General features: G+C 39.3%; 1 protein-coding gene across 1 annotated transcript in view; it reads right to left on the bottom strand.

Annotated features, from left to right (window-relative positions):
- Window positions 1-12,852, bottom strand: part of LOC122448351 (coiled-coil domain-containing protein 7-like) — a 171,022-nt gene that overhangs the window by 118,207 nt on the left and 39,963 nt on the right. The window contains exons 7-8 of the mRNA XM_043479596.1: window positions 10,884-10,994; window positions 5,960-6,064 (exon numbers count right to left, since the gene is read on the bottom strand). Of these exons, the coding sequence (XP_043335531.1) occupies window positions 5,960-6,064; window positions 10,884-10,994 (216 nt within the window). The remainder of the gene's footprint in view (window positions 1-5,959; window positions 6,065-10,883; window positions 10,995-12,852) is intronic.

Here is a 12,852-nt window from a genome sequence, read left to right as displayed (position 1 = left end):
AACTGCCCCAGAGGTTCTTGACCCAGCTGAAGGAAATAGGTATGAAGCAATTCATATTACAAATGCTCTTTTCAGCATCCCTGTCTACAAGATGATCAGGTTCACTTTGGGTTTTCTGTAACAGGTTTTACTACACCTTTAATGTTCTTGTCTGAAATGCAGTACTTAGGTATAATCTCAAAAATGACAGAATGATCTTGATTTATTTCCAAGGCAAATCATTCAACATCACAGTAAACCAAGTCTATGCCCCCAACCCCTAATGCCAAAAAGCTGAATGGTTCTATGAAGACCTACAAGACCGTTTACAGCTAACACCAAAAAAAAAAAAAAAAAAAAAAAAAAAAAATGTCCTTTTCATCATAGGGAATTGGAATGAAAAAGAAGGAAGTCAAAAGTATGACAAAACCCACTGAAATGCTGTGAAGTAATTAGCCTCCAACTAATAAAAAAAAATAAAATTAAAAAAAAAAAAAAGAAACCTGGAGTAACAGCCAAGTTTGACCTTGGAGTACAAAATGAAGCAGGGCAAAGGCAAACAGAGTTTTGCCAAGAGAACGCATTGGTCATAGCAAACACCCTCTTCCAACAACACAGGAGACGATTCTACATATGGATTTGTCTAGATGGTCAATTCCAAGATCAGAATGATTATATTCTCTGCAGCCAAAGATGGAGAGGCTCTATACAGTCAGCAAAAACAAGACCTGGAGCTGACTAACTGTGGCTCAGATCATGAAGTCCTTATGGCAAAATTCAGACTTAAATTGAAGAAAGTAGGGGAAACCACTGGGCCATTCAGATATGATCTAAATCAAATCCCTTATGATTTTACAGTGGAAGACAATAATAGATATAAGGGATTAGATCTGATAGAAAGACTGCCTGAAGAACTATGGACAGAGGTTTGTAACACTGTACAGGAGGCGGTGATCAAAACTATCCAAAAAGAAAAAGAAATCAAGAAGGCAAAATGGTTGTCTGAGGAGGAATTATAAAGAGCTGAGAAAAAAAGAGATATAAAAGGCAAAGGAGAAAGGGAAAGATATATTCAAATGAATGCAGAGTTCCAGTGAATAGCAAGGAGAAATAAGAAAACTTTCTTAAATAAACAGTGCAAAGAAATAGAGGAAAATGACAGAAGAGGAAAGACTAGAGATCTCAAGAAAATTGGAGATATCAAGGGAATATCTCATGCAAACATGGGCACAATAAAGGAGAGAAATGGCAAGGACCTAATAGAAGCAGAAGAGATTAAGAAGAGGTGGCAAGAATACACAGAAATGTATAAAAAAGGTCTCAATGACCCAAATAAGCACGATGGTTAGTCACTTACCTATAGTCAGACATCCTGAAATGTGAAGTCAAGTGGGCCTTAGGAAGCATTACTATGAGCAAAGCTAGTGGAGTGATGAAATTCTAGCTGAGCTATTGAAAATACTAAAAGATAATGTTGTTAAGTATGCCAACTCAATATGCCAACAAATTTGGAAAACTCAGCAATGGCCACAGGACTGAAAAAGGTGCTTTCACTGCAATTCCAAAGAAGGGCAATACCAAGGAATGTTCAAACTATCACACAATGGCAGTCATTTCACATGCTAGCAAGGTTATACTCAAAATCCTTCAAGATAGGCTTCAACAGTATGTGAACCAAAAACTTCCAGATGTACAAGCAGGATTTAGAAAAGGCAGTGGAAACAGAGATCGAACTGCCAACATCCACTGGATCATAAAAGAAGCAAGGGATTTCCAGAAAAAAACATCTACTTCTGCTTCATTGACTATGCTAAAGCCTTTGACTATGTGGATCACAAAAAAATGTGGAAAATTCTTAAAAAGATGAGAATACCAGACCACCTTACCTGCCTCCTGAGAAACCTTTATGCAGGACAAGCAGCAACAATTAGAACTGGACATGGAACAATGGACTGGTTCCAAATTGGCAAAGGAGTACATCAAGCCTGTATATTGTCACTCTGCTTATTTAACTTATATGCAGAGTACATCATGCAAAATGCCAGAATGGATAATCACAAGCTGGAGTCAAGATTGCCATGAGAAATATCAATAACCTCAGACATGCAGATGACACCCCCCTAATGGCAGAAAGTGAAGAGGAACTAAAGAGTCTCTTGATGGAGGTGAAAGAGGAGAGTGAAAAAGCTGGCTTAAAACTCAAAATTCAAAAAATTAAGATCATGGCATCTGCTCCCATCACTTTATGGCAAATAGACGGGGGAAACAATGGGAACAGTGACAGACTTTCTTTTCTTGGGCTACAAAGTCACTGAGAATGGGTGATTGCAGTCATGAAATTAACAGATGCCTGCTTCCTGGAAGAAAAGCTAGGAAAAACCTAGACAGCATATTAAAAAGCAGAGACATCACTCTTTCAACAAAGGTCCATCTAGTCAAAACTATGGTTTTCCCACTAGTCATGGATGGGTGTGAGAATTTGGACCATAAAGAAGGCTGAACTACAAAAAAATTATGCTTTTGAAATGTGGTGCTGGAGAAGACTCTTGAGAGTCCCTTGGACAACAAGGAGATCAAACCAGTCAATCCTAAAGGAAATCAACCCTGAATATCATTGGAAGGACTGATATTGAAGCTGAAACTCCAATACTCTGGCTACCTGATGTGAAGAGCTGACTCATTGGAAAAGACCCTGATGCTGGGAAAGATTGTGTCAGGAAGAGAAGGGGATGTCTAAGAATGTGTTTAATGTGTTGATTGGATGACATCACTGACTCAATGCACATGAGTTTCAGCAAACTCTGGGAGACAGTGAAGGACAGGGAAGCCTGGTATGCTGCAGTTTATGGGGTTGCAAAGAGTCAGACACAACTAAGAGACTGAACAAATGTCCTTCCAGAAGGTTGAGCAGGAAGTCCAACTCCCAGATGGAGCACTAACCTCCACATATAATCAATACCTCCTACTTGGTACAGGCAAAGGTACTACCCAACCAGATCTGGATGCTATTTTGACCCACATGTGGCACTATGTCTAGGACATTATCATGGACAAGGCACAAGGACCTGTGATTCATGGGAAATTCCTGGGAATAAACTGGGAAGGGAGAGTAGGTCTCTCTCAGGAGGCAATAATTGCCAAGTTTTAGTCATGCTCAGACTCTTAGTCCCAACAATACAAAGGATGCCCAATGACTGGTGGGACTCATAACAGTAGCAGACACTGGTACTCAAATATCCTCCTACAGGGTCACCTTGACAGCACCCAGAGACCAGGTTACCAAGAAGACCTGCATGCTGAGTGGGGCCTGACAACAGAATGCCCTGGAGGCCCTCCAGATGCCTACACAGGCAACACTTTTCCTTTCATCAAATCCTCAGCCTTTTATTTTGTTTTATTTTATTAGTTGGAGGCTAATTACTTCAAAACATTTCAGTGGGTTTTGTCATACATTGATATGAATCAGCCATAGATTTACACGTATTCCCCATCCCGATCCCCCCTCCCACCTCCCTCTCCACCCGATTCCTCTGGGTCTTCCCAGTGCACCAGGCCCGAGCACTTGTCTCATGCATCCACCTGAGGCTGCGTGATCTGTTTTCACCATAGTTAATAACATGTGTTCTTTCGAAACAATCCCACCCTCACCTTTTCTCCCACAGAGTTCAAAAGTCTGTCGTACTTCTGTGTCTCTTTTTCTGTTTTGGTATATAGGGTTATTGTTACCATCTTTTCTAAATTCCATATATATGGTGTTAGTATGCTGTAATGTTTCTTTATCTTTTCTGGCTTACCTTCACTCTGTTAATGGGCTCCAGTTTCATCCATCTCAATTTAGAAACTGATTTAAAATGAATTCTTTTTAATGGCTGAGTAATATTCCATGGTGTATATGTACAACAGCTTCCTTATCCATTCGTCTGCTGATGGGCATCTAGGTTGCTTCCATGTCCTGGCAATTATAAACAGTGCTGCGATGAACATTGGGGTGCACGTGTCTCTTTCAGATCTAGTTTCCTCGGTGTGTATGCCCAGGAGTGGGATTGCTGGGTCATATGGCAGTTCTATTTCCAGTTTTTTAAGGAATCTCCACACTGTTCTCCATAGTGGCTGTGCTAGTTTGCATTCCCACCAACAGTGTGTAAGCAGGTTTTTTTTTTTTCCTTTTTTTTCCCCTTTTTTTTTCCCCACCCCAACCCCTTCTTTCCAAGGATTTAGTGCTTGCTAGACTTTGGATAGCAGCCATCCTGACTGGTGTGTCAATGGTTACCTCATTGTGGTTTTGATTTTGCATTTCTCTGATAATGAGTGATTGTTGGAGGCGCATCTTTTCATGTGTTTGTTAGCCATCTGTTTTATGTCTTCTTTGGAGCAAGCAAATGTCTGCTTTTAGTTTCTTTGGCCCATTTTTTGATTGGTTTTTTTCATTTTATTTTTTTTCTGGGGGGAAATATGAGGCTGCAGGAGTTGCTTGTATAATTTTGAGATTAATCCTTTGTCTGTTTCTTCATTTGCTATTATTTTCTCCCAATCTGAGGGCTGTCTTTTCACCTTACTTATAGTTTCCTTTGTAGTGCAAAAGCTTTTAAGTTTCATTAGGTCCCATTTGTTTAGTTTTGCTTTTATTTCCAATATTCTGGGAGGTGGGTCATAGAGGATCTTGCTGTGATTTATGTCGGAGAGTGTTTTGCCTATGTTCTCCTCTAGGAGTTTTATAGTTTCTGGTCTTAAATTTAGATCTTTAATCCATTTTGAATTTATTTTTGTGTATTGTGTTAGAAAGTGTTCTAGTTTCATGCTTTTACAAGTGGTTGACCAGTTTTCCCAGCACCACTTGTTAAAGAGGTTGTCTTTTTTCCATTGTATATCCTTGCCTCCTTTGTCAAAGATAAGGTGTCCATAGGTTCGTGGATTTATCTCTGGGCTTTCTATTCTGTTCCATTGATCTCTATTTCTGTCTTTGTGCCAGTACCATACTGTCTTGATGACTGTGGCTTTGTAGTATAGTCTGAAGTCAGGCAGGTTGATTCCTCCAGTTCCATTCTTCTTTCTCAAGATTACTTTGGCTATTCGAGGTTTTTTGTATTTCCATACAAATTGTGAATTATTTGTTCAGTTCTGTGAAAAATACCGTTTGGTAGTTGATAGGGATTGCTTGATCTATAGATTGTTTGGGTAGAATAGCCATTTTGACAATATTAATTCTTCCAATCCATGAACACGGTATGTTTCTCCATCTGTTTGTGTCCTCTTTGATTTCTTTCATCAGTGTTTTATAGTTTTCTATGTATAGGTCTTTTGTTTCTTTAGGTAGATATACTCCTAAGTATTTTATTATTTTTGTTGAATTCTCAGCCTTTTAAGTTACAGGTCTCAGTAACCTTTCTGATGACTATTAGAGTCTGTGGCAAAAGAACATGGCCACATATCAGAGGTGCCCACCTGGCTCTCAGATCCCTAATCTTGTATTTGCTGGCTGAAAGCAGACACCCTTTCAAAGACTGCATACCAGTTTTGGGCCTTGGTGAACAATGAATGCAGAAGTCTCTCCATGAAATAGTCTATTCAGAAGAAATTCCAACCAAATGCTAAATGGTTCTTGCTCTGTAGTTGTTTAATATTATTCAGAGTTGGATCAAAGTGTAAAATTTCTATAAATTAAATGCTCAAACATATATTCCTGAACTAAAGAAAAAAGATCTGATGAGACTTTTTTTTTTTTAATTTAAAGGCATCTATAATTTTATGGGCTTCCCAGGTGGCTCAGCAGTAAAGAATCCATTTGCCAATGCAGGAGACACAGGTTCAATCACTGGGTTGGGAAGATCCCCTGGAGAAGGAAATGGTAACCCACTCTAGTATTCTTGCCTGGGAAATCCCATGGACAGAGGAGCCTGGTGGGCTACAGCCCATGGGCTTACAAAAAAGTCAGACATGACTTAGGGACTAAAATAGCAATAATAGTAATTGTTACACTTACTGCTGTGTTTTCTTCCTTTGGAGGTTTTCTGTTCCTGTACTGGGAGTTTTGACACTGATTCTTGATGCTGAAGCCCAGGAGTTTTGTCTGCAGCATCACCATGAGCTACATAAAAGAAATATACTGAGTTCCTTTACAGAAAAACAGATCTACTAAGAATTCTCTATATTTCAAATTTGTAACAATATACAGCGTATTTTCTCATATTTTGACAAAAGTTTTTATAAGTAAATTACCATAATGTCAGACGTGAAATAAACTTTATGAGAACATTTTTTAAGTGGTATACCATAAAGAAGCTGTTTCAGTAATATTTCTGGACATTTTACATATATGTGTGTGTGTGTGTGTGTATTTAGATATGCACATACACACACACATATATATATAAGGTCTCAAGTTTTCCTAGGTTATTTATACTATAGGCCAGTACAAGCTTATTGAACTAAAAATACAAATGAATATGTCCATGGTTCTTCATTACAGCAAGTTTGTAAATGTAAAACATTCTAAACCATATAAATTTTAAGGATAAAAATTTAGTTAAATAAACTAAGGTATATATTACACACTGATTTATAATATAAATTATGGTAAACACTGTTGGACAAACAGCTGTACCTAGACCTATAATCTGAATGAAATTAATCTCTATATACTGACTTACGGGGATTTCTAGAAGGGATTTCTAGGAATAAAGTTAAGTTAAAAAAAAAACTGAAAAGGGAAAATCTAGCATGTAAACTTTGGGTAAGGAAGAAAAAGAAATGAGAAAAAACAAGGAAAGATAAATAAATAGATAAAACCCAGAAAAAGTATCATAAATCAATGTACTTGGTTGGGTACAAGATGAAAGAGAAGATTGAAAAAAGAAGGATAAGCCTATAAAAATATCTGTTTGTACATTTTTTAACTTTTGGAAGTAGATTCATGCCCTATATATTTGAAAATATAATTCAGCCATAAGGGTAAGAAGATGGAATAGAAAGAAAAAGTAAACTATATGAATCTGCTGAAAGCAAAATAAAAGCAGTAATTCAATGATATGGTATTTAATACAAACCCTCATAGTTGGATATGGAAGTGGGGTGGGTAGGGGAAAGTCGACGACAGTCAAGTCATGAGATAATTTTCAAACTTGGCTATTGTCCTAGTGGTATGTGCAAAGTTATTCTAAAACCATATATGAAGTATTACAGGATGGAGCAAATGAGTAATCATGCTGATGCTCTTTAGAACTCTAGCTCCCTGAACCCTGGGATCCATGAAATGGCAGGAGCCTTTTGTTTGGGGTCCCTTCAGCTAGGAGACCACCCCTCACCTCAGTCTGCACTGATGTGTCGGCGCCTTGGCAGGGACTCCTCCATGGTGTGAAAGGGAACACAGTGGAGCTGGTTCTGATCTACAGCCTACACTCTGAGGGTAAGTGAATAATGGTTCACTGTAACCTTGAGTTCGGTTGCTATGTTAATAGACCTGTTCAGAAACTGGCATTTCTTTTCTCTCATTACCAAGTTAGCATGAGGAGCAGTGTGGTCAGTGAAGTCCAGTGCTTGTGTGGAGGGAACACTTTGGGAAGCACCAACCAGCATGCAGGACATGGTGGGGAGGGAGCTACCAGAGACTCACAAGGCACTCTGCCAGCAGGGAAATGACTTTCCTAAAGTTGATGCCATGGGGATCTGGAGAGTGTTACTGTGTTATTTACAAAAGTTTTCATTAAATTGAAGTTGACTTAAAATATTGTGTTAGTTTCAGGTGTACTGCATAGTGATTCACTATTTTTGCAGACTATAATTCATTATAGGTTATTACAAGATAATGAATATAGTATATCATTGTTGCTTACCTATTTTATACACAGTAGTTTGTATCTGTTCATCCCAAACCCCTGATGGTGCTTCCCATCCTTCATCTCCCTTCTGGATAACCACAAGTTTGTGTTCTATATATGTGAGTCTGTTCCTATTTTGTACACACATTTACTTTTTAGAATCTAAATATAAGTGGTATCATACAGTATTTGCCCGTCTCTGTTGATTTGTCTCTCTATATAATACTTTCTGGGTCTGCACATGTTGCTGCAAATAGCAGTATTTCATGCTTTTCATGGCTGAGTAATATTTCACTGTATGCCTGATCTTAATCCGTCATCTGGATTATTTGCATAAGTTTTTCAGTTCTGAAGTAAAACAACTGTCTTTCCCCTTAGCCTCTGATTCACCTAACATGATGCTCAATGAGTAAAGGAGAGATTCAACACATAGGCTTTCAGAATATTAGAGGAGCAACTTTACAGCTACTAATGGGGCCAGAGTCTTTGGAGGCCCTGCATGCTGAATTGCACCCTGGAACCACTGTCAGCTTTAGCATGTCTTGGAACTAACAGACAGTCTATGAGCAGTGAGTTGTTGAGATTCATACTTTAATTAAAAACATACAAGGTCCTGAGGATTGCTCTGCCTAGCAACTTAGAGAAACATCAGTGACTAAGGTAGTCTGCCTCCATGAAAAGGAAGTCATTTTGTTAAACTAGGTGAGGGAGAGGGTACACTGTAGGGCCTGTCACTGTAGAACGCACTGTATGATGTGCCAGTCTCTCACTGCCCAGTGAGGTAGAGGAAAAGAGGGATCAGAGATGTGAACACCTAAGGCCTTTTCCCCTCCTTGGTTGAGTGCATGTTTGGCTCCAACAGAAGAGCCCTTACACTGGAATTCCCTTGCCTTGAAAAACACACTTGGATCATCACTTACAGAGGTTCTTAAAGGCTCCATGAGCCACACTGGTGGTCTCTAAAGTTGCAGGTGGAGTGCGGACATTAAAAATATTTCTGATAAGACTCATATTTCCATTTAGTTTCCTTCAGGCCAACTTCACTGCTTTTTGAGCTCAGTTAAACTTACTTTTAAGGTGATGTCTGTTGGTTCACAGCACAATGACTGGCAAATTTCAAGACATGGGGAAAGTAGCTACCAACAAAACAGTACTAATTGACCACTGAATACACCTAAAAATGCTAATGGGTACCCACCCCTAGATGATCTGGTTAAAGATTTTCCAAAGAAATCTCTAGGTCTAGTTCCTAACCAGTGGGGCCTGAAGGAGAACATTAACAGGCGTTTTACCAAAGAGCTCCTAGCCAAGTGGTGGGCCATGGGTCCCAGCACACTTCCTCACTAAAGTCCAAATTGTGATGGCACCTGTAACTAACGTTGATTACAAATGCTCCTCCCTCTGCTCCAAGTGACACTAACGTGAATCAGAGAAGCCTCCATTACTTTCATTCAAACCTCCCAGCTTTAAACCATAAGCAACATTAGGGGTTAGGTCAATATTCTAACATCATCAGTGCTTATCTGAGCATGTGTGCCAAAGTCAGAACTCAAAGTAGGGAGCAGGGATATTGTGTTTCTAAAGTCATTCGGTGACTGGTGCAGAGGTGACCATGACCTCCATGACCTCCAACACCAGATACTGAGGGAAAGAGATAACTCTTTCTGGTTGTTCATTGGAGGCCATCACCAAGGACACCCTAGGTCAAAGCCTACATTGAGTGTATCCTGTCAGGCAACCACAGAACTCCATCTGCATGGCTTCCACTACTGAATGTTTATTGACACAGATGTAGTTCCTATGTAAGTGCACCTGCACTTACATTCAGCCCAAGCCCTGATGGGACCCGTTGCATTTAGGGGCAGTTTTCAAGGCACAGATAAGGCTGAGAACCTCCAACTGACTTATCCTCCAATCTGACTTATCCAACAGATTCATGGGAAGAAAAGATGTAACTGTTTTCATTGATAAGCTTAATGAAAAGAAATGTCTCCATGAGACTTTTCTCATTGGAATAACTAACTTGATAGCTGCACACAGCCTCACACACATGTTACTCACTGATTCTGGTAGGTCAATGCTATAGTACAGCCCTAAGCCCTGATGGTACCTGCCACTGTAACTGACATACAGGTGATTCTCCAGACTAAGGTTACTGGAAGTTCTGATAAATCCAATATACTTTGTATGTACTTTGTATGCATTCATCTGCATACAAGTGATCCCAGTTAGTTTAAGATTATATAGAAGGACTGCAATATCTTACTAATGTCCTGCACATGGTCACCAAACAGCTCCAGTGTTTATAATCAGTGCACAGGTCACAATTTCTAAGTGGCCTTGCTGTTACAGGGAGGAATAGTTTTCGCTTAAGTGGACCCAGACAAGGACACACCCAACAAGCACTAGACGCCCTCTGGACCCACCAGTAGCTCTTTGCTGGGCCATTAGTACACACACTTATTTACCTGGTACCCTATTGAAACTACTGAGTGTGATCTCTAAGAGGCATACCATAACCTTGGGCTATTCAGTTCCAACAAGTGAAAAGAGACCCAGCAGTTAGTGGGACTCTGCGACCACTTGAACTAGAAGTTACCTAGGAGCAGTCTTTGATGAAACTGATCTATGATGTTACCAAAAAGGCTGTTTCATTTCAGTGAGGATACAACAAAGAGGGTACCCTAAAAGCCCTCCAGCATGCCTCTTATATCAGAAACATCCCTTTCCCACTGGAATCTATGGCAAAAGACCCCTGCCACATGTTTAGAAATTCACTGAGCTTCTGTTCCCATAATTACCTGGAGTTGGCTGAAAGGCACACAACTCTGGAGAGACAATTATTCACCTGCTCTTGTCCTTGGGGCATTCATGTTCTAGTCACAAAATAATATTAAGGACAGAAATTCCAACAAAGGCATCAATATATTTGCCTTTTTTTCACTAATTATCTCATGGTATTCATACCTTAGTGAAAGTATAGAATTTCTATAAAATTTATGCTCAAAAATATAATATGAACCAAAATAAAAATATCTTCTAATGAGCTTAATTAAAGCAATATAAAGCTTTTGCAGCTTTTGTACTTACTACTAAGCTTTTCCCCTTTGTGAAAGCTTTGTTTCTTCACTTGAGTCTCTGATTTTGACACTGAGCCTTGATGTACAGGCATACCATTTCCATCTGGTACTTCATCCTGAGCTACATAAAGAATTCAGTCCATTAGATAAAAAAAAAAGATCTACTGGGAAATCCCTACATGGCAAATCTGTATATGTGAACTGTGGCAGTTTCTCCCAGTTTATGCAGTTATCATTAAATAACCATAATATGTGATGTTATGAAAACTATGAGAGGAGTCTAAATGAGAGTGTGTGGAAAATATTTTATTGTTAATAATATTCCTAGATTTCAAACACTAGTTGCTCTTTTTCTGAGTTTTCTTAATATTTTCTGTTAATATCCAGTTCAGTTCAGTTCAGTTCAGACACTCAGCCGTGTCCGACTCTTTGCAACCCCATGAACCACAGCACTCCAGGCCTCCCTGTCCATTACCAACTCCCCGAGTCCACCTAAACCCATGTCCATTGAGTCGGTGATGCCATCCAACCATCTCATCCTCTGTTATCCCCTTCTCCTCCTGCCCTCAATCTTTCTCAGCATCAGGGTCTTTTCAAATGAGTCAGCTCTTCGAATCAGATGGCCAAAGTATTGGAGTTTCAGCTTCAGCATCACTCCTTCCAATGAACACCCAGGACTGATCTCCTTTAGGATGGACTTCTAGGATCTCCTTGCAGTCCAAGGGACTCTCAAAAGTCTTCTCCAACACCACAGTTCAAAAGCATCAATTCTTCAGCACTCAGCTTTCTTCACAGTCCAACTCTCACATCCATACATGACCACTGGAAAAACCATAGCCTTGACTAGATGGACCTTTGTTGGCAAAGTAATGTCTCTGCTTTTTAATATGCTATCTAGGTTGGTCATAACTTTCCTTCCAAGGAGTAAGCGTCTTTTAATTTCATGGCTGCAGTCACAATCTGCAGTGATTTTGGAGCCCCCAAAAATAAAGTCTGACACTGCTTCCACTGTTTCCCCATCTATTTCCCATGAAGTGGTGGAACCAGATGCCATGATCTTAGTTTTCTGAGTGTTGAGCTTGAAGCCAACTTCTTCACTCTCCTCTTTCACTTTCATCAAGAGGCTTTTTAGTTCCTCTTCACTTTCTGCCATAAGGGTGGTGTCATCTGTACACCTGAGGTTATTGATATTTCTCCCAGCAATCTTGATTCCAGCTTGTGCTTCATCCAGCCCAGCATTTCTCATGATGCATATAAGTTAAATAAGCAGGGTGACAATATACAGACTTGGAGTGCTCCTTTTCCTATTTGGAACCAGTCTGTTGTTCCATGTCCAGTTCTAACTGTTGCTTCCTGACCTGCATATAGGTTTCTCAAGAGGCAGGTCAGATGGTCTGGTATTCCCATCTCTTTCAGAATTTTCCACAGTTTATTGTGATCCACACAGTCCATCAAACAAAACAAACACATCTAATGAAGCCTAACTGCCATTACTCAAACATATACATTCTTTAACACACTGGGCTTTTAAGAAAATGATTTTATGGGAAAAATAATTTTGGAAATTTGCACCCATGATGGTTCAAAGGAAATATATGACATTATTAATGGGGTTTTATTGAGACACTTAAAAAAATACTAAGTACTTTTATATCAAGCTCCCAGGAGATGAAAAGGATAATGAATTACAATCTAGAGATTTTATTAGAAAGGACATCAAATAAAAGATTATTTACAGACACAATGAAAAAAATCTTATCAAGTATTATTAACTAATCCATATGAAGCCAAACTGAAAGACATTAATTCATAGATTGACATCTCTCATTTTGAAAAGGCCGTCCACCTGAATGGACTTTGACCCCTGTTCCTAGCACCTGCCTTCAACTAAGCCAAGCATCACTAAGCTAGGAGAAGATAACAGTAACATACAGCTGACCCATGAGTCTGGACCAAGCTTGTAAGACCCATTCTACCAA

The sequence above is a fragment of the Cervus canadensis genome, chromosome 10 (genome assembly GCF_019320065.1).
Source record: "Cervus canadensis isolate Bull #8, Minnesota chromosome 10, ASM1932006v1, whole genome shotgun sequence".
Classification (NCBI taxonomy): Eukaryota; Metazoa; Chordata; class Mammalia; order Artiodactyla; family Cervidae; genus Cervus; species Cervus canadensis.
Note: the sequence above shows the minus strand (reverse complement) of the source record. Positions and strands in the feature narration are given on the sequence as shown.